General features: G+C 39.7%; 1 protein-coding gene across 12 annotated transcripts in view; it reads left to right on the top strand.

Moving 5' to 3' along the window:
* The window catches only part of LOC131894475 (triadin-like), a 112,271-nt gene that overhangs the window by 49,811 nt on the left and 35,217 nt on the right, over window positions 1–27,243 (top strand). For all 12 annotated transcript variants that reach the window (XM_059244747.1, XM_059244752.1, XM_059244753.1 and 9 more), the window contains 4 exons: window positions 1,717–1,781; window positions 16,307–16,343; window positions 19,828–19,900; window positions 25,932–26,171. In XM_059244747.1, coding sequence (XP_059100730.1) covers window positions 1,717–1,781; window positions 16,307–16,343; window positions 19,828–19,900; window positions 25,932–26,171 — 415 coding nt within the window. The remainder of the gene's footprint in view (window positions 1–1,716; window positions 1,782–16,306; window positions 16,344–19,827; window positions 19,901–25,931; window positions 26,172–27,243) is intronic.

The raw sequence follows: 27,243 nt of genomic DNA, 5'->3' as shown, positions 1-27,243 counted from the left end.
ATTACTGATTACACCTGATGCAGTGTGAAATACTGTTAAGAATCCATGGCTAGTGAGATGGTTCAGTAGAGAAAGTCTTTGCCATGCGTGTGTCAGACTGGGAGTTTGGATGCCCAGAAGTCACATGAGGCCTGATGGTCTCATGTGCATCTGTAATCTTGAGGAACTTAGAGTGAGTTGGAAGGGAGACAGAGAATCCCCCAAATTTGACTCAATAATTATTTGGGGGTGTGCATTCATGATCAAGACACAGCAACAAAAAAAAAGGTTGAAGGTGAAAGTTGACCTTCCCCGCAGTTTGTACTCTAATTGCCAATCTATGCACCCTGGCATGCATGTATGTACCTGAAATCACATATGCATGCAAGTGCACTGCCCATAACATGCTATGCACATGTATTTAAAGTATCAGCTTCAGGTCATTCATTCAGATCACTAGTATGTTTGGGCCAAGTTATCTGTTGGCAGGAGTGTGAGTAACAAGGCAGGGTTCAAGACTCTCCCAGGCATTGCTGAAGATCTCTTCAGAATGGCCTTATGGACATGTTCTGCACAGACATAAAGAGCCTCCTCAATGAGTTCCACAATGGTGCTGAAAACCAAGGTCGGTGGAAGGTAGGAGAACGAAGAGGTTTATTATTACCAACAACAAGCCCTGAAGTCTGGAGTTCTGAACTGTAGTTTGGATAAAGTGGTGCTGAGGGGACAGCGTTGCTCCCCACTGTGCTATAAAGACTCAGCATTACAGAATTGCTTGTTGAGCATAAAAATAGCCATTTGACAGCTTCATCATATACTTGTGAATAGACTATCAAAAAGCAGCTTTAAAGCACCAAAAATGTGGTGGCTTCTGAGAGTGCTGGCCCTTCAGTGCTTAGAGCTATGAATCAGTTTCATGTTCTACCCACCAACCTCTTGGGAGGGAGCATGAGACTCAGGGAAATACCTAAAAAGTTTCCTGATAGTGAAGGGACCATGGTGCTCTAGGGTGTGGGAAAGGAATTAAACAGGAGCATTAAGTGCATTGAGCACATAAACAAAGTCAGCAGTTCCTGCAGCCATGGGAACAAAGTGTGTGGAAGAACCCCTGGCCCCTCCTGTGTGTGATCATTAATTTCTGCCCTCATGTCCAGTTCCACTTTGTTGTGTTCTTGTTTCTCTGAGGCACAAAGATACATCAGATTTAAGTTATTTGAAATTGTTCTGACTTTTTTTAATATATGTACTTATAGCTACTGATTTCTTTCTGAGTATGTCGTTCGTTGTATACCAAAGATCTAGCATGTAATATTTTAAATTCGTTCAATTTTAGAGAATTTAAAAATTTCTTCTTAAATCCTATGATAAATTATTACTCAAAGAGAGAGACATCTAAGTTAAATGACATGCCATCAAATGCACCTAACAAACATCTATAGATCATTCTATCCTTACATTCAGAACCATCATTCTTCTTACCTGTGCAAGGAATATACAAAAACTTATGAAGAGTGAACAACAGAGTATTGTGTGTGGTGTTTTAATCAGGGTAAAAATTATTGCCCTGTCTTTGACATGAGGAAAGCATTCTCTAATCATAGTTAACCACTGAAGCACAAATTATTATTTTGTAAATGACTAATGTAAGATATATTGGGAAATCAAAAAGAAAGAATTAAGAGTATTTGTTAAATGTTTTTCATGTGAATTTAAATGTTACTTAAAAATACTTCACAGTGAAGCTATGCCTTTGAAGCAGATGAAGTCTGTTAACAGAACAAAGTCTGCAGAGTTCCGTGAAGGTAAGAGTAAAAGTCTTTAATGAGTATTTATGTGTGTGAGCGTTTTTCTTGCGCATGTACAAGCAATACCACATTTGTGCTTGGTGCCTGTGGAGGTCAGAAGATGGCATTGGAACTCTTGGAATCCTTGCACCTGGACTTATGGTGGTTGTGAGCCACCATGTGGTGCCTGTGAACTGGACCTGGATCCCTTTAAGAGCAAGCTGTGCCCTTAACTGCTGAGCCATCCCTCTAGCCCTAGGCAAACTTTTGAAAATGAATAACTCTAACACTAAATAAAAATAAAAATGTGAACAGTTTAAAAAGTGAGTAAAGGAAACCACATGAAAATTGTAGTTACATTGCTTCTTAGTCTATTTTTTTAGCATTTTTGAATGCAGAATTACTAAGAAAAATCTCAAATCTAAAAACATATCTCTAAAAATATTGGTGTATTTCATTTTAACAACTGATATCATTGTAAAAATAAGAAAAAACCCTGCTACACAGTATGTGTTCCTTATAGTCACACAATAACAAGTTGACTTTTTATAAAAATAGATATTTCGTTTAGTTTTTAACAATAGATACATTGTATTGTGTATGCATATTAGTATATAGTTAAATATCACTAAAATATTATTATATCACAAACAAAGGGTACAATATTTAGTCATTTTTATTATTTTATGCCTAATAAAATAATATAGTCATCTGAATAAAATATAAAGTAATGATTTATTTCTGTTTGTGGAGAGCAACAGTTGACTTATGGGGAAAGAGTTAGTGAGTCGGTAGTTTATATGTGTAGTCACATAAATTCGTTTCAGGCCAGATAATACTCTCACAAAAACTTCTGTCCTGTGTCTTCTCTGCTTTTCTCTCACTAAGAGATGCAGTTCAGGATACACAAATATTAAGGGTGGGATCTTTCCCTAGTTCTGTTTATGAGAAGCAATGGAAGCTAATGAAGATAATTATCCTTTATACTACAGGGAAGACAGGGACCAGAGTTAGAACTGGAGAGTTTATTAGCATCTTCTCCAGAAGTGAACAAGGAGAATAAGTACGTTTACCTCTCTCAAGATTTCCTACACTGGCAGTTTGATATTGTTGTTGTTGTTGATGATGATGATGATGATGATGATGATGACGATGATTTATGATGTTGATGAAGATGATGATGATGGTGTTCATGATGATGATGTGTTGTTCATGATGATGATGATGACAATGGTTTTGTTTTTCCAGACAGGACTTCTCTAATTCAGCCTGGCTGTCCTGAACTCACTCTCTAGACTGGGATGGCCTCCATCTCAGAGGTCCACCTGCCTCTGCCTCCCAACTGCTGGGAGTAAAGACATGTGCCACCACAGCCGATTCTAGATATTCCTTGGAAAGATTTTTGTCCCTGGTTTGTCTCTGTCTCCAGTTTCCATCATGCTTCATGGGATAGTCATCAAAACCTAGCTTCCTTATTCCAGAGAGTTTTCATCTTAAATGAACATTTTTTTAAATTAAAAGTTATTTTTTCATTTTGCATACCAACCACAGTTCCTACTCCCCTGCCATCCCATTTCCCACACCCTGCCCCCTCAGAGAGAGTAAGGCCTCCCCTGGGGAGTCCACAAATTCTGGCATATTAAGTTGAGGTAGGACCAAACCCCTCCCACTGCATCAAGGTTGAAGAAGTTATCCCACCATAGGGAATGGGCTCCAAAAAGTCAGTTCATGCACCAGGGATAAATCCTTGTCCCACTGCCAGGGGCCCCACACACAGATCAACTACAGAATTGTCACTCACATTCAGAGGGCCTTTTTTAGTCCCATGCATGCTCCCCAGCTGTCAGTCCAGAGTCCCTGAATTCCCACTAGCTTGGGTCAACCATCTCTATGGGTTTCCCCATTATGATCTTGACCTCCCTTGCTCATATAATCCCTCCACTCTCTCTTCATCTGGACTCCAGGAGCTCAGCCCAGTGGTTGGCTGTGGATCTCTGCACACTCTTCCATCAGTGTTATAGATGAAGGTTCTATAATGACAATTAGGGTAATCATCAATCTGATTACAGGGGAAGACCAGTTCAGGTACCCTCTCCACTATTGCTTGGAGTCTTAGCTGGGGTCATCCTTGTGGATTCCTGGGAATTTCCCTAGCACCAGGTTTCTCCCTAATTCCCATAATGACTCCCCCTAACAATGTATCTCTTTCCTTGCTCTCCCTCTCTGACCCTCCCCCAACTTGGCCCTTCCCTTCCCAACATTCTCATTCCCCCCACCCACAACATACACCCAGTTAACCCAGGAGATATTATTATTTTCCCTTCCTAGGGTGATCCATGGATTTCCCTCTAAGGGCCCTCCTTGTTACCCAGCTTTCCTGTGGCTGTGGATTGTAGCCTGGTTGTCCTTTACTTTATAGCTAATATCCACTTATAAATGAGTGCATACCATATTTGTCTTTCTGGGTCTGTATTACCTCACTCAGGAGGATTTTTTTTTTCTAGTTCCATCCATTTGCCTGCAAATTCATGATGTCATTGTATTTTTACCACTGAGTAATACTCCCATTGTGTAAAAGTACCACATTTTCTTTATCCATTCTTCAGTTGAGGGGTATCTTGGTTTTTCCAGGTTCTATTCCAGGCTATTATGAATAATGTTGCTATGAGCATAGTTGATCAAAAGTCCTTGTGGTATGATTGTGCATCATTTGGGAATATGCCCAAGAGTGGTATTGCTGAGTCTTGAAGGATATTGATTGCCAATTTTCTGAGAAATTGCCATACTGATTTCCAAAGTGGCTGTACAAGTTCGCACTCCCACCAACAGTGGAGGAGTGTTCCCTTTACTCCACATTCTCTCCAACATAAGCTGTCATTTATGTTTTTGATCTTAGTCATTCTGACAGGTATAAGATAGTATCTCAGAGTCATTTTTGATTAGCATTTCCCTGATGGCTAAGGATGTTGAGCAGTTCCTTAAATGTCTTTCAGCTGTTTGAGATTCTTCTGTTGAGAATTCTCTGTTCAGATCTATATCCCATTTTCAATTGGATTATTTGGTTTTTGATGGCTAATTTCTTGAGTTCTTTATATATTTTGGAGATCAGCCCTCTGTCAGATGTGGAGTTGGTGAAGATCTTTTTCCATTCTTTAGGCTGCTGTTTTTTTCTTATTTACTGTGTCCTTTGCCTTACAGAAGCTTCTCAGTTTCAGGAGGTCCCATTTATTAATTATTGCTTTCAGTGTCTATGCTACTCATGTTTAGGAAGTGGTCTCTTGGGCCAATGTGTTCAAGGCTACTTCCTACTTTCTCTTCTATCAGGTTCACTGTAACTGGATTTATGTTGAGGTCTTTGATACTTTGGACTTGAGTTTTGTGTTGGGTGATAGATATGGAGCTATTTGCATTCTTGTACATGCTGACATACGTTATGCCAGCAACATTTGTTGAAGATACTTTCTTTTTTTCCATTGTACAATTTGGCTTCTTTGTCAAAAATCAGATATTCATGGGTGTGTGGATTAATGTCAGGATCTTCAATTTTATTCCGTTGATCCATGTGTCTGTTTTTATTCTAATACCAAGGCATTTTTATTACTATAGCTCTGTAATAGAACTTGAAGTCAGGGTTGGTAATGACTCTAGAGGTTCCTTGATTGTACAGGATTATTTTGGTTATCCTGGGTTTTTTGTTTTTCCACATGAAGTTGAGTATTGTTCTTTTGACATCTTTGGAGAATTGTGTTGGGATTTTTATGGAAATTGCAATGAATCTGTAGATTGCTTTTGGTAAGACTGCCATTTTTACTATGTTGATCCTACCTATCCATGAGCATGTGAGATCTTTTCATTTTCTGATATTTTCTTCAATTTTTTTCTTCAAAGGCCTAAAGTTCTTGTCATACAGGTCTTTCAGTTGTTTGGACTGAGTTATCCCAAGACATTTTATGTTATTTGTGGATATTGTAAAGGGTGATGCTACCCTGATTTCTTTTTCAGCTCATTTATCATTTGTATATAGGAGGACTACTGATTTTTTTTTTTGAGTTTATCTTGTGTCCCACCACATTGCTGAAGGTGTTTACCAGTTGTAGGAGTTCCCTGGTAGAATTTTGGGGTTGCTTATCTATACTATCACATTATCTGCAAATAGTGAAAGTTTGACTTCTTCCTTTCCAATTTGTATACCCTTGATCTCCTTTTGTTGTCTTATTGTTCTAGCTAGAACTTCGAGTACTATATTGAATAGATATGGAGAGAGCGGACAGCCTTGTCTTGTTCCTGATTTTAGTGGAATCACTTTGAGTTTCTCTCCATTTAGTTTGATGTTGACTGTTGGCTTGCTGTATATTGCCTATATTATGTTTAGGTATATTCCTTGTATCACTTATCTTTCCAAGTCCTTTATCATGAAGGTGTGTTGAATTTTGTCAAAGGCCTTTTCAGCATCTGATGAGATGATCATGTAGTTTTTTCCTTTCAGTCTGTTTATATGGTGGATTACATTGACAGATTTTTGTATGTTGTACCATTCCTGCATCTCTGGGATGAAGCCTACTTGGTCATGGTGGATAATTTTTTTGATGTATTCTTAGATTCGGTTTGTCAGTATTTTACTGTATATTTTTGCATCAATGTTCATGAGGGAGATCGGTTTGTAATTCTCTTTCTCTGTTGTGTCATTTTGTGTTTGTATGTCAGGGTGACTGTAGCCTCATAAAAAGAGTTTTACAATGTTTTTTTCTGTTCATATTGTGTGGAACAATTTGAGAAGTATTGGTATTAAATCTTCTTTGAAATTCTGGAAGCATTTTGTGCTGTAACCATGTGGCCCTGGGCTTTTTTTGTTGGGAGAATGTTAATGACTTAAAATGGTTATAGGACTATTTAAATTGTTTGTCTGGTCTTGATTTAATTTTGGTAAGTGGTAACTATCCAGAAAATTATATTTTCCAATTTTGTGGAGTACAGGTTTTTGAAGTATGACCTAATGATTCTTTGGATTTCCTCAGTGTCTGTTGTTATATCCCTCCTTTCATTCCTGATTTTGTCAATTTGGATATTATTTTTCTGCCTTTTGGTTAGTTTGGATAAGGGTTTGTCTATCTTGTTGATTTTCTTGAAGAACCATGTCTTTATTTCATTGATTCTTTGTATTGTTCTCTTTGTTTCTATTTTATTGATTTCAGCCCTCAATTTGATTATTTCCTGTTGTCTACTCCTCCTGGGTGAGTTTGCTTCTTTTTGTTCTAGAGCTCTCAGGTGTGCTGTTAAATCCCTAATGTGAGATTTCCCCAAATTCTTTATGTGGGCATTTAGTGCTATGAACTTTCCTCTTAGCACTCCTTTCATAGTGTCCCATAAGTTTGGGTATGTCATGCCTTAATTTTCATTGAATTGTAGGAAGTTTTTAATTTCTTTCTTTTTTTTCTTTTTTAATTTTTGTTTTGCAACACAATTCAGTTCTACATATCAGCCACAGATTCCCTTGTTCTCCCCCCTCCCACACCCCTCACCTTCCCCCCAGCCCACCCCCCATTCCCACCTCCTCCAGGGCAAAGCCTCCCCCTCGGATGTAAAATGAATAAAAAATTCTTAATAAAAAAGAAAGAAATTCCCCACAACAGAGAATTTCTTTCTTTTTTATTAAGAATTTTTTATTCATTTTACATACTAATTACAGATCCACCTCTTTCCTCCTCCTGTCCCTCCAGCCTTCCCCTGACCCAATCCACCCCGCATGCCCTCCTACAAGAAGGTAAGGCCTCCCATGGGGAGTCAGTAGAGGCAGGTACATTCAATAGAGGCAGGTCCAAGGCCCTCCCCCTGCATCAAGGCTGTGAGAGGTGTCCCACCATAGTTAGTGGGCTCCAAAAAGCCAACTCATGCACCAGGGATGGATCCTGATCCTACTGCCAGGAGGCCCCTTAAGCAGATCAAGTTACACAACTGTCTCACTTATGTAGATTGGTGAAATTCTTTCTTTATTTCTTCCTGACCCAGTGATGATTCAGTTGAGTATTATTCAGTTTCCATGAGTTTGTAGGCTTTCTGCAGTTTGTGTTGTTGTTGAAATCTAACTTTAAGCCATGGTGATCTGATAAGAAACAGGGGTTATTCCATTTTTTTGTATCTGTTGAGATTTGCTTTGTGACTGAGTATGTGATCAATTTTAGAGAAGGTTCCCTGAGGTGTTGAGAAGAAGGTATTATTCTTTAGCGTTTGAGTGAAACGTTCTACAGATATATGTTAAGTCAGTTTGAATATTAACATCTGTTAGTTCCCTCATTTCTGTGTTAAGTTTCTCTCTGGCAGTCCTGTCCATTGGTGTGAGTGGGTTGTTGAAGTCTCCCACTATTAGTGTGTGGAGTTTGATGTGTGATTTAAGCTTTAGTAATATTTCTTTTACAAATGTATTTGGGGCATAAATATTCAGAATTGACATTTATCTTGATGGATTTTTTCTTTGATGAGTATGAAATGTTCTTCTCCATCTCTTTTGATTAATTTTATTTTGAAATCTATTTTGTTAGATATTAGGATAGCTACACCAGCTTGCTTCTTAGGTCCATTTGATTGGAAAAACTTTTCCCAAACCTTTACTCTAAGGTAATGTCTGTCTTTGAAGTTGAGATGTGTTTCTTGTATGCAGCAGAAAGATCTTTTTTTTTTTATTCATTCTGTTAGCCTATGTCTTTCTGTAGGTAATTGAATCCATTGATATTAAGGGATATTAATGATGAGTGATTATTAATTTCTGTTATTTTTGGTTTTGTTAGTATGTGTGTTTCCCTTCTTTTGGATTTGCAAATGTGAGATTATTTATTGCCTGTGTTTTTGTGGGTGTAGCTAAATTCCTTGTGTGGAAATTTTCCTTTTAGTACTTCCTGAAAGGCTGGATTTGTGGATAGGCATTGTTCACATTTGGTTTTGTCATGGAATATCTTGTTTTCTCCATCTATGGTGATTGAAAGTTTTGCTGGGTATAGTAGTCCTGGCTGACATCTGTGGTCTCTTAATGGCTGCAAAATATCTGGTCAAGACCTTCTGGCTTTCACAGTCTCCATTGAGGAGCTGGGTGTTTTTCTGATAGGTCTACCTTATATGTTGTGTGACTTTTTTCTTTTGCAGCTCTTAATATTCTTTCTTTAACTGATATGTTTAGTATTTTTATTATTATGTGGTGAGGGTATTTTATTTGGGTCCAGTCTATTTGGTGTTTTGTAAGCTTCTTGTACCTTCATAAGCATGTCCTTCTTTAGGTTGGGAAAGTTTTTCTTCTATGATTTTGTTAAATATATTTTCTGTTCCTTTGAGCTGAAATTATTCTCCCTCTCCTATCTGTATTATTTTTAGGTTTGGACTTTCATGTTGTTCCAGATTTCCTGGATGTTTTGTGTTAAGAATTTGTTGGATTTGACATTTTCTTTGACTGATGAATCTATTTCCTCTATCATATCTTCAATGCCTGAGATTCTCTCTTCTATCTCTCATATTCTGTTGGTGATGCTTGCATCTGTAGTTCCTGTTTGTTTATCCAGATTTTCCATTTCCAGAATTCTCCTGGTTTGTGTTTTCTTTATTGCCTCTATTTCAATTTTCAAGTCTTGAACTGTTTCCTTCACATTTTTTATTTTTTTCTCTGCTTTCTTTAAGGGATTTATTGATTTCTTCCAATTGTTTGTTTGTCTTTTCATTGATTTCTTTAAGGGAATTTTTTTTATTTCTACCCTAAGGGCCTCTATCATTTTCATAAGGTTATTTTTAAAATCGCTTTCTTCTGCTTCATCTGCATTGGGATGTTTAGGTCTTGCTATTGTAGAACCACTAGGTTCTGGCCATGCCATGCTGCTCTTTATGTTGTTGAATGTATTATTACACTGCCATCTACTGGGTTTGGGGTAATTATAGGCTGTGATGGGTCAGGAGGTGCGTGGAAAGTGCCCCAGGTCCTATGGCCTAGGGTACAGAGCTGTCCAGCTGGGAGAGCAGCCACTCACTTCTTCCTCCAATTGGTGCAGGTGGGGGCTGTGCCTCCGGGGCCCTCTGATGCCACGGGGGATGGTGGTGGAGCAGGCTGACCACAGAAGACTTGCCTGATGACCAGCTGCTGAGGCTATAATGGGTGGAGCTTAACTGAACAATTTTAACTAAGTAGCTGGAGAAGCTTGTTTCTTTACAAATTGAAAACATGTACTCAGTATTCGCTGGACACAATTCAGTGGTAAGCAACAACAACTACTACAACATGCTGCTTCTTTGATACAGTTATGTTATGACACTGATTCTGGTAAGGATGCCACTTTCTGTGTGTCTGAAGATGGTCAACTAGGTTCATGGCCATTGTGCATAGTGGTTTATTTTTAAGTATTGACATTCAATAAATTGATGTTTTTTCCTTGTATTGGAAATATAAAAAGAGGTATAAGTATTAATTGTCTATTCATGAATATTCACTCAGGAATATGCTATAGGAGAGGCTCAATGCAATACATACTAAAAAAATTACTAGTCTTTCCATTTTATTCTGCTATAGTTTTCTATACTTGTTGTGAAATATGTTTTTCTTTCTCTCTAAAAGCTGATGACCAGAATCTTTGTGTGGTTTGGGTATCAGGGTGACTGCGGCCTCTTAAATAAGTTTGACAACCTTCTTTTGGTTCCTATTTGGTGGAATAATTTAAGGAGTATTGGCATTAATTATTCTTTGAAGACTGAGAAAATTCTGCAATAAAACTCTCTGGCCTGGGTTTTTCTGCTTGGGAGACTTTTAATAGCTGCTTCTATTTCACTAGGGCATATAGCTCTGTTTAAATTATTTATCTGATCTTTATTTAACTTTGGTAAGTGGTACACATCAACAAAAATATCCTTTTATTTTGTGTTTTCCAATTTATTGGAGTACAGGTTCTTAAACTAGGTCTCCTTATGGTCCTCTGGACTTCCTTGATTTCTGGGTTTTATTTCTCCTTTTTTCTTTTCTTTTCTTTTTTTCATTTTTCATTATTAAGAAAGTTTCTACTCACTTCACATACCACCCACAGATCCCACCTCCTACCTCCTCCTACCCCCACCCAGCCCTCTCTCTCAAGCCACCCCACATCCCTACATCTCCCAAATCAAGGTCTCCCATGGGGAGTCAGCAGACCCTAGCACTCTGAGCATAGGCAGGTCCACTGCACCTAGGCTGCACAAGGTATCACACTGCAGGAACCAGATTCCCAAAAGCCTGCCCATACACCATGGATGGATCCCGATCTCCCTACCTGGGTGCCCCCCAAACAGTTTGAGCCAAACAACCGTCTTCCATATCCAGAGGGCCTAGTCCAGTCCCGTGTGGGCTCCACAGCCACTAGTCTACAGTTCATGGGCTTCCACTAGTGTGGCCAGTCATCTCTGCATGTCTTCCCGTCATGATCTTGATGTCCCCTGCCTGCAGAATCCCTTCTCTCTCTCATCAATTGGATTTCCAGAGCTCAGCCTGGTGCCTGGCCATGGATCTCTGAATCTGCCTCCATCAGTCACTGGACAAAGGCTTTATGATGACAGTTAGGCTATTTGCTAGACTGGTCACCAGAGTAGACCAGTCCAGGTACCCCCCCCCCCGGACCACTGCCAGTAGTCTAAGGTGGGGTCATCCTTGTGGATTCCTGAGAGCCTCCCCAGCACCCTGCCTCTTCCTATTCTCATGATGTCCTCATCTATCATGGTATCTCCCTCCCTACCTTCCCACTCTGTCCCTGTTCCAGCTCGACCCTCCCATTTCCCTATGTTCTCACCCCCCACTGCTCGTCCTCCACCAACCCCCACACCCAGTCCGCTCATGTAGATCTCATCCACTTCTCCTTTGCTGGATCATCCATGTGTCCCTCCTAGGGTCTTTCCCTGTTAGCTAGCCTCTCTGGAGCTATGGGTTGCAGTCTGGCCATCCCTTCCCTCACATCTAGTATCCACTTATGAGTAAGTACATACTGTTTGTCCTTCTGAGTCTGGGTTACCTCACTCAGGATGATATTTTCTAGTTCTATCCATTTGCCTGCAAATTTCATGATGTCATTGTTTTATTTACTGCTGAGTAGTAGTCCATTGTATATATGTGCCACATTTTCTTTATCCATTTTTCAGTTGAGGGGCATCTAGGTTGTTTCCTGGTTCTTGCTATTATGAATAAGCCACAGTGCTCTGATAAGATACAGAAGGTTACTTGAATTTTTAGTATCTGTTGAGATTTGCTTTGTGACCAAGCATGTGGTCCATTTCAGAGAAGGTTCCATGGGGTGCTGAAGAGAAGGCATATTCTATTGTGTTAGGGTGGAATATTCTGTAGATATCTATTAAGTCCATTTGAGTCATAATGTCTGTTAGCTCCCTTATTTTTCTGTTAAGTTTCTGTCTGGCAGACTTGTCCATTGGTTAGAGTGGGCTGTTGAAGTCTCCCACTACTAGTGTAAGGGGTTTGATGTGTGATTAAAGCTTTAGTAATGTTTCTTTTATGAATGTTGGTGCTCTTGTATTTGGGGCATAAATATTCAGAATTGAGACTTCATCTTGTTGGATTTTCCCTGTGATAAATATGTAATGCCCTTCCTGATCTCTTTGGATTGATTTTAGTTTGAAGTCTATTTTGTTAGATATTAGGGTAGCTACACCAGCTTGTTTCTTAAATCCATTTGATTGGACAGTTTTTTTCCCAGCCTTTTATTCTGAGGTAGTGTCTGTCTTTGAAATTGAGGTGTGTTTCTTGTATGCAGCAAATGGATGGATCTTGTTTTCATATTCATTCTGTCAGCCTGTGTCTTTTTATAGGTGAATTGAGACCATTGATATTAATGCATATTAATGACCAGTTATTGTTAATTCCTGTTATTTTTTGGTGGTAGTTTTGTATGTTTCCCTTCTTTGGTATTTGTTGGTGTGGGACTATCTATTGCCTGTGTTTTCATGGGTGTATCTAACTTCCTTAGGTTGGATTTTTCCTTCAAGTGCTTTTTGTAGGGCTGGATTTGTGGAAAGATATTGTTTAAATCTGGTTTCATCATGGAATATTTTGTTTACTCCATCTATGTTGATTGAGAGTTTTGCTGAGTATAATAGTCTGGGTTGGTATCCAAGGTCTCTTAGTGTCTGCATTACATCTGTCCAGGACCTTCTGGCTTTTAGAGTCTCCATTGAGAAGTCAGGTGCTATTCTTATAGATCTGCCTTTATATGTTACTTGACCTTTTTCCTTTGCAGCTCTTAATGTTTTTTTTCTTTATTCTGTATGTTTAGTGGTTTGATTATTATGTGGCAAGGGGGCTTTCTTTTTGGATCCAGTCTATTTGGTGTTCTGTAACCTTCTTTTATCTTATAGGCATTTCCTTCTTTAGGTTGGGAAAGTTTTCTTCTATGAATTTGTTGAATGTATTTTCTGTGCCTTTGAGTTGGTATTCTTCTCCTTCTATCCCTATGATTCTCAGGTTTGGTCTTTTCATGTTGTCCTAAATTTCCTGGACATTTTGAGTCATGAATTGTTGGCTTTAGTGTTTTCTTTGACTGATGAATCTATTTCCTCTAAAGTATCTTCAATGCCAGAGATCCTCTCTTCCATCTCTTGCCCTCTGTTGGTTATACTTGCATCTGTAGTTCCTGTTCATTCACTCAGATTTTCCACTTCCAGCATTCCCTCAATTTGTGCCTTCTTTATAGTCTCCACTTCAGTTTTCAAATCTTGAACTGTTTCCCTCACTTGTTTAAGGGAAATTTTCTTTTCCAAGATCTCTAATATCTTCTTCTTCTTTTTTTTTTTTTTTTTTTTTTTTTTTTTTTTTTTTTTTTTGCTTTTTCGAGGACAGGGTTTCTCTGTGTAGCTTTGCGCCTTACCTGGAACTCACTTGGTAGCCCAGGCTGTCCTCAAACTCACATAGATCCGCCTGGCTCTGCCTCCCGAGTGCTGGGATTAAAGGCGTGTGCCACCACCGCCCAGCCTCTAATATCTTCTTAAAGTCATTTTTAGGGTCGATATCTTCTGTTTCTTCTGTGTTGGGATGTTCGGGTCTTGTTGATGTAGGTTCTGATGGAGCCATATTAGTTTTTATGCTGTTGACTGTATTTTTGCACTGGCGTCTACCCATCTCTTTCTCCACTTGGTGCAAATGGTGTTTGTGTCTGAGCGAGCCTCTTTTGGTCTGATCGATACTCTTTGTCTAGTGGGAGCTCTTGGTCTAGTTGATGCTGATGGACTCTTTGTCTCATGGAACAGCTCTTAGTCCAATTGGTACTAGTGGGCTTTGTCTCAGGGAGTAGCTTCAGTCTTAGCACTTGGTAGATAGTGGTAGTCTGATCTGTCTGCAGGAGGTCTGCCTGCCAACTGGCCTGAAACTAGGACTGCAATGGGTGGTGGTATAGGGGTGAAGGGTTGTGCCCTTGGGCCCAAAGCCTAGGGGCTGGTGTGTTCGGGTATGAGGATAAAGACTCAACTCTTAGTCTAGTCGGGTCCTGGCCGGCTCTGTCTTGAGGTGTATTTCTTGGATGCAACAGAATTATAGATCCTGTTTTTGTATCCTTTCTGTTAATTGACATCTTTTTTTTTGGGGGGGGGGGAATTGAGACCATTAATATTGGCAGATATCAATGACCAGTGATTGTTGATTACTGTCCTTTGTTGTTGCAGTTGGTGGTGTGTATGTTTGAGTATTTGAACATGTCTTTTGGTTTTGCTGGTGTGAGATTATTTATTCCCTGTGTTTTCATTGGTATACTTAACCTCCTTAAATTGGGGTTTTCCTTCTAGCACCTTCTGTAGGGCAGGAATTATAGATATTGTCTTTATCATAAATATCTTATTCTCTCCACCTAATGAAATTCTTGCTAAGAATATTAGTCTGGGCTGGCATCTTTTGTCTCTTAGGATCTGCAGGACATCTGTCCAGGCCCTTCTGGCTTTTAGAGACTCCGTTGAGAATTCAGGTACAATTCTAATAAGTCTTCCCTGATATGGTACTTGGTTTCTTCCCTTGTAAGTTGTAATGTTCTGTCTTTGTTTGGTTTATTTAGTGTTTTGATTATTGTATGACAATCTATATGGTGTTCTGTTTGCTGTTTATACCCTTATAAGCATCTTCTTCTTTATATTAGGAAAATTTTCTTCTATGATTTTTTAAAAATATTTTCCAGGCCTTTGACCTGGGATTCTTCTCCAAACTCTATTCCTATTATTTGTAGGTGTGGTCTTTTCATAGTGTTCCATATTTCCTGGATGTTTTGTATCAGGAATATGTTAGGTTTAACATTTTGGACTGGTCTATCCATTTCTTATATTGTATCTTCAATGCTTGAGATTCTCTCTTCCATCTCTTGTATTCTGTTGGTAGTTCCTGTTCAAATTCCTAAAAATTTTATTTGTAGAATTCTCTCAGTTTGTGTTTTATTTATTGCTTCTATTTTCATTTTTAGGTCTTGAACAGTTTTATATTTTTTTTCTTTAAGTGTTTTTTTTTTTTGTATTTTCCCCTGGTTTTCTTTAGGGGATTTATTCTTGTCTTCCAATTGTTTGCATTTTCCTAGATTTCTTTAAAGGCTTCATTCATTTACTCTTTAAGGACCTCTGTCATCTTCATATGGTTGCTTGCAAGGTCTTTATCTTGTGCTTCAGTTATGTTGGAATATTCAGTGCCCACTGCGGTAGGATAGCTGAGCTCTGGTGGGGATATATTGCCCTGGCTGTTATTGAACGTGTTCTAATGCTAACATCTAGGCATCCGGGTTTGGGATGATTATAGGTCTAGGTGTTGATGTCTGGGTTTGTCAATTGGGTAGGTGTTATGTTGTTGGTTTTGTTTGTTTGTTTGTTTCTTTTCTGGATTTTCATAGAGTGTGATAGCTGTGTATTGCCTGTTTTACAGGCCTGCTCAGCTGGTGTATTCACAGGGAATGACTGCTGGTATTGGATACTGGAATGCAATGATGAGTTGGGGGGAGTGAGGTTAGGAGGAGATTGTCTATGGGTTCCACAGGAGAGGTGGGCTGGGAGGAAAGGAGGCTGTAGTTTGTGATCTGTTGATGTTCTGAAGAAGAGACTGAGTGATTAGGTCTAGAGGAAAAGAGAAAGAGAAAGAGAAAGAGAAAGAGAGAGAGAGAGAGGGAGAGGGAGAGGGAGAGGGAGAGGGAGAGGGAGAGGGAGAGGGAGAGGGAGAGGGAGAGAGAGAGAGAGAGAGAGAGAGAGAGAGAGAGAGAGAGAGAGAGCTGAGAAGGTCTGTGGGCAGCCTACCTAGTTTTCTGGCAGGTGTGGCCTGTATCTCAATAGGAGGCACCTGCTTAAGTTGAGGGCTGGGGTACAATGAATTGGGGAAGGATGTTAGGAGTGGATAGTCTATGGGATCCACAGAAGATATAGATGGGGTGGGGTGGGAGGATGAGACCCTGGAGCTAGTTCTCTTGTATCACTAAGGATAAGACTGAAGGATTTGGTCTGGGAGAACAAAGAGATCAGAAAAAGATCTGCAGGTGGCCTATAGATATAACAATATATTGTTATAAAATATATTTTTCATTTATATTTAGAAGTGGATAACAATATCGAACAGAAGCCTTTATCCAGGTAAGACTATATAAATTAAAAATATGTCATGAGTCCAAAGATAAGGAAGTATTGTTATTGAGTGTACCTTGAGATAGACACAATACTATGTGTTCAATGCTTGCTGTGTCCACAGCCAGTTTGCAAAGTATCTATGTTACTAAACCCTCTTTAGAACTGCTTAGACAACTGCTGCCCTGATTATTTGGTCTATGGTCCTGGCTCTGCACTGCATCTCTTGCCCTTCTGTACAGATCAAAGTGCAGAACCACCTCATATCAATTCAGAAAGTTAAGTTGTGTGACTTGGCTGTGGTCTATCCTCAGAAGCTGGGTTACATAGCCAGACAGCCTATGTGAATAATTTTGACAACTGCAGTTGGATCTAACACCTCATGTTTTATCGCTGAAGTTTTTAAGGCAGATATGGCAGACGTTCATAGCTTTTACATGGGAAGAATCAGGTGACCTTTGTAGATGAATGAAGAGTATCAATATGTAGATTATATGTAGATCTACATAGGCCATGTAGATCATGGCCTATGAATACTAGTTAGCATTAGCTTAGAGGAGTTGTTTATTTTTTTTTAAGAGAAAGAGGGTTCTCTAAATATCCCTAGATGGCCTAGAACTCATTTTGTAACAAAGGATGGACTCAAAAATCATAGAAATACATTATCTTCTGCCTTCCGAGTTCTGGGATTAAAGGCATTAAGTACTAACTTTTGACTTAAAGGATATTTGTAATTGATTACTTACTAATGTTGTAGATTTCTGTTTCTAGAACCACACCCTTCCTTGGTTTTTTTAAAAAGCATTTTTCTTTTCTATTTTTTTCATTTTTGAGAATTAAATATTCATTTTCATCAGTACACAGATCAAAAACATCTAGAATTTCAGGATTTTAAGGACTCTTAGAATACGTGTTAGTATTCCTTGTGTTTCATTTCCTTCCCAAGTGATGTTTCCATTGGGGAGGCCTGAAGTTCAAACATGAAAGTAATTTATGTCGACAGAGCACATGTCACAAATGAGATTTTACTCTAGCTTCTGAGTTGTAAAGCTGGTAGTCTGAAAACCCAGCTGGTAGTCTCCTCATTTATCTACAGGTGTGTGAGTGTTTAGTAATAAAATGGGAGAGCACAAGAAATGAAACCCATGGAGGAGGTAAGTGTGGGCTTAGCAGGTTAACCTCCTAAAGGAGGATGGGACTGAGTTTACAGTGGAAAGTGGAGCTTGAAGAACATTAGTTTGGGTAGCAGCGAGGGTTCTAGAAAAGTGGTGAAAACAATGGGGTGTGTGGCAGATGTGACAAGGATAACAGGGAAACTCAAGTTTAGAGACACTAAAATGATCACAAAAGCACATTAAAACCGGGAATTAAAGAGAGTCCTGAAAATGTGTTGCTGTTTAGACTGCCTAGTTGGAGGACCTGAAAATGTCAAGGTGTCTGTTGAAAGGTCCCAGTTTGGGGCTGGGGAGACAGCCCTGTCAGTGAAGTGCATCTTCTGTAAACATGAGACACTGATTCAAGCACATAAATAAAAGCCCAGGCGTGATTGCACACGCTTGTCCATCACTGGGGAGTCAGACTTACAGTTATTCCGATCACTTGCTGAAAACCAAATAGAATAATGGATTTGTTTCCTGGTGCAGTGAGACACCTGTGTATGGTGGATGGCACCCGAGGAGGAAGCACACTGATGTCCACTGTCCTCCACACACACACAAACACCAGCACATGTATCTATACACATGTGCAAACACACACACACACACACACACACACACACACAAAGATGTGAATGTGATTTGAACCCCTTAAAGAGGTCTCTGTAGCAGATATGCTTTCGGTACCCAATACTCTTTATCAGTGTACATAAATAATTAGTCTTCGCCCAGGTGTAGACAATGGACAAGGCATAGAGTGCTTAGTCTTCAACCAGAGTCAGCCACTGGGAAAGGTGCCGACAACCTTCTGTCTTGTTTTAGCAGTGGATTCATTTCAGTTCAGGTAGCAAATGTATGTACTCGTTAGGGGAATTATCAGCTCCAACTTTAAGAGAGGCAATTTGTACAGGCAAAAGTCAATATATTGGTGATTGACTCTCTCTCTCTGTGTCTCTCTCTGTCTGTGTCTCTCTCTGTCTGTGTCTCTCTCTGTCTCTGTCTCTCTGTCTCTGTCTCTCTGTCTCTGTCTCTGTCTCTCTGTCTCTCTGTCTCTGTGTCTGTGTGTGTGTGTGTGTTGCATATGTCTGTGTGCAGGCTTAGAGGTAAGAGGAGGATATTGGTATCTTGCTCTATCATTCTCTATCTTTTCCACTTGATATAAGGTCTCTCAAGAACTTGGAGCTAGACTTGCAGCCAACAAGCCCCCATGATGCCCTTTCTCTGCCACCCACAGACCTAGGGCTGCAAATGCATGCCCAGTTTTTTTTCAAAATGTTTTTATTTATCAGATTTGAAACATCAAATTGGCACAATGGAAGGGTCAAAGAAAGAGCATCATCACCAAGTCACTGTCTACTATTGCCAGTCATTAAACCTACCAGCTCTCATATGTCTATTGTGAAACACAGTAGTACACAGTTTAAAGGTCAAGTTCCTGAAGAGAAAAGATCAAATCCTAAATGTGACAGCATACAAGGTTCCTGCAAATAAGAATGTTAATGACATGCTATTTTTGATTAAAATGTTTTACTTATTTTCAATGTTTTGGACATGACACAGTGTGTGTGTGTGTGTGTGTGTGTGTGTGTGTGTGTGTGTGTGTGTGTGTGTGTAAATCAAAGGACAATAACGGGATTTGTATTTCTCTTTCTACCATGTGAGTGGGCTCAAACTCAGGTCATCAGGCTTGATGCCAAGTGAAACAGCTATTGAAACATCCTGTCAAACCAATGGAATTTTGTATTGTTACATAATACGTGACACATAAACATGAATGTGCTAGTAAAAAGAAATGGAGTACAGACTTAATTCCTAAAACTCTAACAAGATGTTTTTATTCCTACTGTGCTTTCCCTAGTCTGCCTGACTCTAGAATCAACATGAGAACTCTCATGATTTTGGATTATGGATTTATGTTTCTATTCACAGGGGAGGAAAAGTGACTCTCAGAAAATGAGGTTGTTAACTTTCAAAGAAAAACTGTTTTTGGAATTTTAGAAAGAAGTTTTGTTATAGGGCATGCCCAGTTTTTTTACACGTATGATGCAGATTTAAACCCAAGTCCTTGTGTGTAGGCAGCAAGCACTCTTATTTTCTGAGCCATCTCCTAAGCTGCTGACTTTTTTAAAAGACTGGGACTATCAGTGAGTCTTTGTTGAATGGTTTATAGATTGAAATAAGTTAAAGCTCACAAAGTCAACCAAAATTTTTAAAACATAGGATGACTTTGAATTACATAAATGTAGAAATGTCACTTAATACATTAGTACTGGATCTTTTCTCCAGAGTTTCTCAGATGACCAAATCCTGCCATTATTGCATTTTTTTTCCTAAAGGCTCTCTCACAAACCTGATCCTGATGTCCCTGGGACTACAATAGAAGACAATGACAGTACCTCTGTTGTTAAGGTAAAAGGCACCTTAGTGAAATTTATTTTTTTATGATTTTTGTTAAAATGCAGCAGTAGTCTACCTATCACAGTTTCATATAGAAAGTTGGTCTGGGTTGGCATCCATTTTATATGTATGAAAGTTCCTTTCCTTAACCTTCAAGTAAGCAGCAAGTCCCTTCAGGTTGTGGTGGCCAATGAAGAGAATGGCCTGGAAACACATAGTGGTAGAAGATTGAGTGCTGGTCTCCGATAGTAGAAGATGTTTGATGTTTGCCCGAGGATTGTTTGCAGAAATAAATGAACATTGGAGTGATTTTAAAACACAGCTCTGGTAATACACCTAAATACATAATGGTTCCGGTTAGTGATTTCAGTGATCTGGGAGTCTCCCAGTTGCCTTTACTTTTAGCATAAATGCAGGTATGTTCTATGTTCCTATTTTAGCACCATATATATAGGAGAGAGCATCTCCTATATTTCTGTTTTTGCTTCTGTATTCAGACTAACAAGAAATTGTGGAAATTTAGACATGTGTAATCTGTTCATCAAAATTTGCATTATGGAGAGTTTGCACCATGTTTTCATTTGATTCCATTAAGAATATATTTAAAACTCTTCATTTAGTTAAAAAATATGTGATTTTCCCCAATTAGCCACCAGTTTTGGAAACGATGATTCAAACTATATAGTAACATTTAAGTTTTGATTTAAAAATAATATATACTTACATTCTAGGATTTGAAATAGAAGAAGGCTTTTATTTTTTTTTCTTTTTTATTTTATAATTTAATTTTACATATCAGCCACGAATTCCCTTGTTCTCCCCCCTCCTCCCCCCCCTTCCTCCCAGCCCACCCCCCATTCCCATCTCTTCCAGGGCAAAGACTCCTGAGGATTGAGTTCAACTTGGTAGATTCAGTCCAGGGAGGTCCAGTCCCCTCCTCCCAGGCCTAGCCAAGACACCCTGCATAAGCCCCAGGTTTCGAACAGCCAGCTCATGCAATGAGCACAGGACCCGGTCCCACTGCCTGGATGCCTCCCAAACAGATCAAGCTAATCAACTGTCTCACTTATCCAGAGGGCCTGATCCAGTTGGGGGCTCCTCAGCTATTGGTTCATAGTTCATGTGTTCCCATTCATTTGGCTATTTGTCCCTGTGCTTTTTCCAACCTTGGTCTCAACAATTTTCACTCATACAAACCCTCCTCTTTCTCACCAATTGGACTCCTGGAGCTCCACTTGGGGCCTGGCCGTGGATCTCTGCATCTGGTTACCTCAGTCATTGGATGAGATTTCTAGCTCAACAATTAAGGTGTTTGGCCATCCTATCACCAGAGTAGGTCAGTTTGGGCTTTCTCTCGACCATTGCCAGTAGTCTATTGTGGAGGTATCCTTGTGGATTTCTGTGGACCTGTCTAGCACTTTGCTTCTTCCTATTCTCATGTGGTCTTCATTTATCATGGTCTCTTATGCCTTGTTCTCCCTCTCTGTTCTTGATCCAGCTGGGATCTCCCGCTCCCTTACGCTCTCTTTCCCTTGACCCTTGCCCTTCATTACCCCCACTCACGTCCAGGTTGTTCATGTAGATCTCTTCCATTTCTCTGTCATTGGGAGATCCCTGTGTCTTTCTTGGGGTCCTGTTTTCTAGGTAGCCTCCCTGGAGTTGTGAGTAGCAGTCTAGTCATCTTTGTTTTACATCTAGTATCCTCCTATGAGTGAGTACATACCATGTTTGTCTTTCTGAGTCTGGGTTACCTCACTCAGGATGATTTTTTCTAGATCCATCCATTTGCCTGCAAACCTCATGATGTCATTGTTTTTCTCTGCTGAGTAGTATTCCATTGTGTATATGTACCATATTTTATTTATCCATTCTTCAGTTGAAGGGCATCTAGGTTGTTTCCAGGTTCTGGCTATTACAAACAATGCTGATATGAACATAGCTGAACAAGTGCCCTTGTGGTATGATTGAGCATTCCTTGGGTATATGCCCAAGAGTGGTATAGCTGGATCTTGGGGGAGATTGATTCCCAATTTTCTAAGAAAGCACCATATTGATTTCCAAAGTGGTTGTACAAGCTTGCATTCCCACCAGCAGTGGAAGAGAGTTCCCCTAGCTCCACATCCTCTCCAGCATAAGCTGTCTTCAGTGGTTTTGATCATAGCCATTCTGACAGGTGTAAGGTGGTATCTTAGAGTCGTTTTGATTTGCATTTCCCTGATGATTAAGGATGTTGAGCAATTCCTTAAATGTCTTTCAGCCGTTTGAGCTTCCACTGTTGAGAATTCTCTGTTTAGTTCTATAGCCCATTTCTTAATTGGACTGTTGGGCATTTTGATGTCTAATTTCTTGAGTTCTTTATATATTCTGGATGTCAGCCCTCTGTCAGATGTGGGGTTGGTGAAGACCTTTTCCCATTCTGTAGGCTGTCGCTTTGCCTTGTTGACCATATCCTTTGCTCTACAAAAGCTTCTCAGTTTCAAGAGGTCCCATTGATTGATTGTTTTTCTCAGTGTCTGTGCTACTGGTGTTATATTTAGGAAGTGATCCCCTATGCCTATGCATTCAAGACTACTTCCTACTTTCTCTTCTATCAGGTTCAGAGTGGCTGGATTTATGTTGAGGTCTTTGATCCACTTGGACTTAAGTTTTGTCAACGGTGACAGATATGGACGTTGATATCCAGTTATGCCAGCACCATTTGTTGAAGATGCTTTCTTTTTCCATTGTACAGTTTTGGCTTCTTTGTCAAAAATTATATGTTCATGGGTGTGCAGATTAATGTCAGGGTCTTCCATTCGATTCCATTGTTCCACATGTCGGTTTTTATGCCAAGCTGTTTTTATTACTGTAGCTCTAATAGTAGAGCTTGAGGTCAGGGATTGTGATGCCTCCAGAGGTTGTTTTATTGTACAGGATTCTTTTGGCTATCCTGAGTTTTTTGTTTTTCCATATGAAGTTGAGTATTATTCTTTCCAGGTCTGTGAAGAATTGTGTTGGTATTTTGATGGGGATTGCATTGAATCTGTAGATCGCTTTTGGTAGGATTGCCATTTTTACTATGTTAATCCTGCCTATCCATGAGCATGGAAGATCTTTCCATTTTCTGACATGTTCTTCAATTTCTTTCTTCAGGGACTTAAAGTTCTTGTCATATAGGTCCTTCACTTGCTTGGTTAGTGTTACCCCAAGGTATTTTATATCATTTGTGGCTATTGTAAAGGGTGATGTATCTCTGATTTCCTTCTCAGCCTGTTTGTCAATTGTATATAGGAGGGCTACTGATTTGTTTGAGTTATCTTGTATCCTGCTATGTTGCTGAAGGTGTTTATAAGCTGTATCAGTTCCTTGGTTGAATCTTTGGGGTCACTCAAGTATACTATCATCTGTCTTTTCTGACTTTGATGTGATCATTTTTGTTTTGTCTTGTTATATTTTATTTTGTTATATTTTCTAATGATGATTGAATGAATGAATGAATGAATGAATGAATGAATGAAAAACCTAGCCAGTAGGCTAAAAGTTAACAATGGAACTGTCATTTATACCTGCTGGAGAGAGAAAATCAATTTTTCTCCAATGCAAGGACAATGATATATCCACTACTCCAGGGCAGATCTCATGTTCAGGAGTACTTGACCAACAAATAATGGACTCCACAGTTTTTCCTGTATGTGATTTTATTTGTTTATAGTTTGGTATTTTGTTGTTGTTTTTTTCTCAGTGATACTGTACTTTGTTTTATAAATTATTGGCGCTGTGTTGTTTTATTAGGTTTTGTCTTGTTTTTTAGGGAAGAACTTAAAAGTTGGGTGGGTAGGGTGTAGGCAAGGATCTGGACAAATTTTAGGGAGGGGAAGAATATGATCAAAATATATTTGAATTTAAAAATGATTTTAAATAATAAAAATTATTTTTAAAAGATGATAAAAAAAAGTGTGGTGGGATTCTGATGTGAATCCATCTGAGCCTGGGCTTTTTTTTTTTTTTTTTAGTCAGAAAAATTTTTATTACTTCTTTTAATTTTCTCATTTGTTATGGGTCTGTTTAGGTTGTTGATCTCATTTGGATTAATATTTTGGTGGTTTGGATGAACCTGGAAATTGGTGCATTTCTTTTAGAATTTCCAATTTTATAGAGGACATGTTTTTAAAATAATTTTGACCACCTCATTTCTTAGTATTTTTATATGCATGAGTCTTTTGCCTATATGTATATCTGTGCACTATGTGCATACAATATCCATGGAGGCCAGGAGAGGGCACTAAAGCCCCTGGGACTGGAGTCACAGACTGCTGTGAGCCACCATGCAGGTGCTGGGAATGGAACCCCAGAACTTCTGGAATAGCAACAGGTGCTCTTAACTTCTGAGCCACCTCTCTATTCTTAGAACAAAGGCTTTGAAAGCATTCCTTTATTATGTTCTGAATTTCTTGGTGTCTGTTGTAACGACTCTCTGTTTACCTCTTTCCTTCTTTCAGTTTGTTGGGCAAAGGTCTGTTGATTTCTCTTCTTCTTCTTTTTTTTTTTTAATTGAATCTACTTTTATTTTTTATTTATGTATTTTTTACTTTGCAATACAATTCAGTTCTACATATCAGCCACGGATTCCCTTGTTCTCCCCCCTCCCGCCCCCCTCACCTTCCCCCCAGCGCCCCCAACCCCCCCCCCACCGCAGACTGAGATCAACCTGGTAGACTCAGTCCAGGTAGGTCCAGTCCCCTCTTCTCAGGCCGAGCCAAGCGATCCTGCATAGGCCCCAGGTTTCAAACAGCCCACTCATGCAATGAGCACAGGACCCGGTCCCACTGCCTGGATGCCTCCCAAACAGATCAAGCCAATCAACTGTCTCACCCATTCAGAGGGCCTGATTCAGTTGGTGACCCCTCAGCCATTGGTTCATATTTCATGTGTTTCCGTTCGTTTGGCTATTTGTCTCTGTGCTTTATCCAACCTTGGTCTCAACAATTCTCGCTCATATAAACCCTCCTCTTTCTCGCTAATTGGACTCCCAGAGATCCACCCGGGGCCTAGCCATGGATCTCTGCATCCAGATCTCTCAGTAGTTGGATGAGGTTTCTAGCACGACAATTAGGGTGTTTGGCCATCCCATCACCAGAGTAGGTCGGTTCGGGCTGTATCTCGACCATTGCCAGCAGTCTGTTGTGGGGGTATCTTTGTGGATTTCTGTGGGCCTCTCTAGCACTTTGCTTCTTCCTATTCTCATGTGGTCTTCATTTACCATGGTCTCCTATTCCTTGTTCTCCCTGTCTGTTGTTGATCCAGCTGGGATCTCCCGCTCCCCCAAGCTCTCTTTCCCTTGACCCTCGCCCTTCATTAGCCCCACTCATGTCCAGGCTGTTCATGTAGATCTCATTCCATATCTCTGTCAAGAACCAGCTCTTAGATTCATTGCTTCTTTCAATGGTTTTGTTTGCTTCTATTTCGTTAATCTCTGGGCAGATGGACTTCCTTCTTTGGTTGTGTGTCTGATGTCAGATTTTAGCCTGCCTTAGATAAGGCCAATGCCAGAGCTGTGTGGCCAGTTATGCCAGGCAAAGCTGGGGCATGAGCTACTTGACTGGACCTTCATCAGGCAAAGCTAATGTGAGCCATGGTCTGGAGCTATGCCTATGAGTGTGGGTATGGTAGGGGTGGGAGGTGGGAGTAAGGGAGGTACTCACCAGCTGAAGTCAGAGCCTGAGGGTCCAGAGTAGGTCTTTGGGTGCTGAGATGGCAGCTGTGGGTGTGGCTATGGCAGAGAGAGGATTTACAAATAAAGTCAGAGACTGAGGTCCAGAGTAGGTCTTTGAGTATTGAGATGGCAGCTGTGTGGGTGGATGTGACTATTTTCACTTCTTAATGATAGGTCAGTAATCGTGAGTAGCTAAGCATTTATAAGGATATACAATTATTAAATTAGTAGTGTCTATTTTTTTCTGTGTCGATATCTGACGACTACTAAGGGAAAGAGAGTTGTTTGAAGACATACATCTCAAAACAAAAAAATATGAGCAAATGTATATTCCATCTTTCCTATATGCAGAAAATAACTCAAGACCAAGAAAAAACTAAATGTGACAGTGAATATAAAACTGTCGGTCTTCAGCCTCCCTCTGAGGACGCAATTGAAGAAAAATGGGTACGGATAGTTGCAACACAGTATTCATATCTTAACCAGTACCTCAGAGAAAGATTCAAGGAGAAGATGAAAGAAGGTTTTGAATCTGATACATCTGATGACGAACTACTACCTAGTACCTCTGGAGGAAGAACACACTCAATGGTAAGTAGTTCCCACTAATTTTAAAAGTGCTTGTTTCATGATGGGGGAAAGATGATGTGGAGGGTCTCTCTGTGGTACTGCAGAGTTTCCCAACAAAAGAACCCAGCCTTGGACATGCCCTCACATCTCCTTGTTTTCTTAGTCACAGGAATACTTTGGTTAGTCATCTTCCCAGCCTTACATGCAAATAATTAAAGCTATGAAAATAACAAATCTTAAACCTGCCGTGGTTTAAACACAAAGAAGAATTCTAGCACTAATACAAAAACAAACGATAATAACCACACAATAGTAGTGAGGGAACTGGGGGTCATTACAGTTGAAATGACATTTGATGTATGTAAACCAAAGCATAAGTAATTGGAAATTTGATATTAGACATATGCCTAAATATAGTAAACCCAAATTGTAGTCATTTATGCACTTCAAAGATATAATTTTATTGAATTGAAATAAAAAGACATCATATTTCTGTAGTTAAAGTTATATGTATGAGAACAGTTGAATTCTCAATTTTCTTCTCTATCTACTTAAAAAGTGTCAGAAATGTGTCTAGGTTTGCATTTCTTTTTTTAGTTCATTGAGAATTTCATATGATGCATTTTGATCACACTCATCCCACAGCTCCTCACAGACTACAGCCCCCTTCCCTTTGTCCTCAGGCTTTTCTCTAAATGCCATTGAATCGGATTTGTGTTACCACCTACTGGAGCACGGTCCACCAACAGGGGCTACACAGACCCTTACAGAAAACTCCCTCTCCCTCTCCTAGCAGCAATTATTGCCAATACCTCCTCAGTATGGGTGGGACTTCAGGTTCACCTCCCTTCTTCAGGTCTTGCACATGCTACTGCAACTGCTGTGGCGTTCATACATGCAAATACCCTGTTTTGTCCAGAAAAGACCGCTTCCTTGCAGTTATCCACCACTTCTGGCTCTTACAGTCTTTTTGCCCCCTCTTCTACAATGATACCTGAGCCTTAGGAGAGGGTATAAGATAGGTTTTCATTTAGGGCTGAGAATTCTGCAGAGACCAGTTGTGGGTCTCTGTCAATCATCATCTACTGCAAAA

The sequence above is a fragment of the Peromyscus eremicus genome, chromosome 17 (assembly GCF_949786415.1).
Source record: "Peromyscus eremicus chromosome 17, PerEre_H2_v1, whole genome shotgun sequence".
Taxonomy (NCBI): domain Eukaryota; kingdom Metazoa; phylum Chordata; class Mammalia; order Rodentia; family Cricetidae; genus Peromyscus; species Peromyscus eremicus.
Note: the sequence above shows the minus strand (reverse complement) of the source record. Positions and strands in the feature narration are given on the sequence as shown.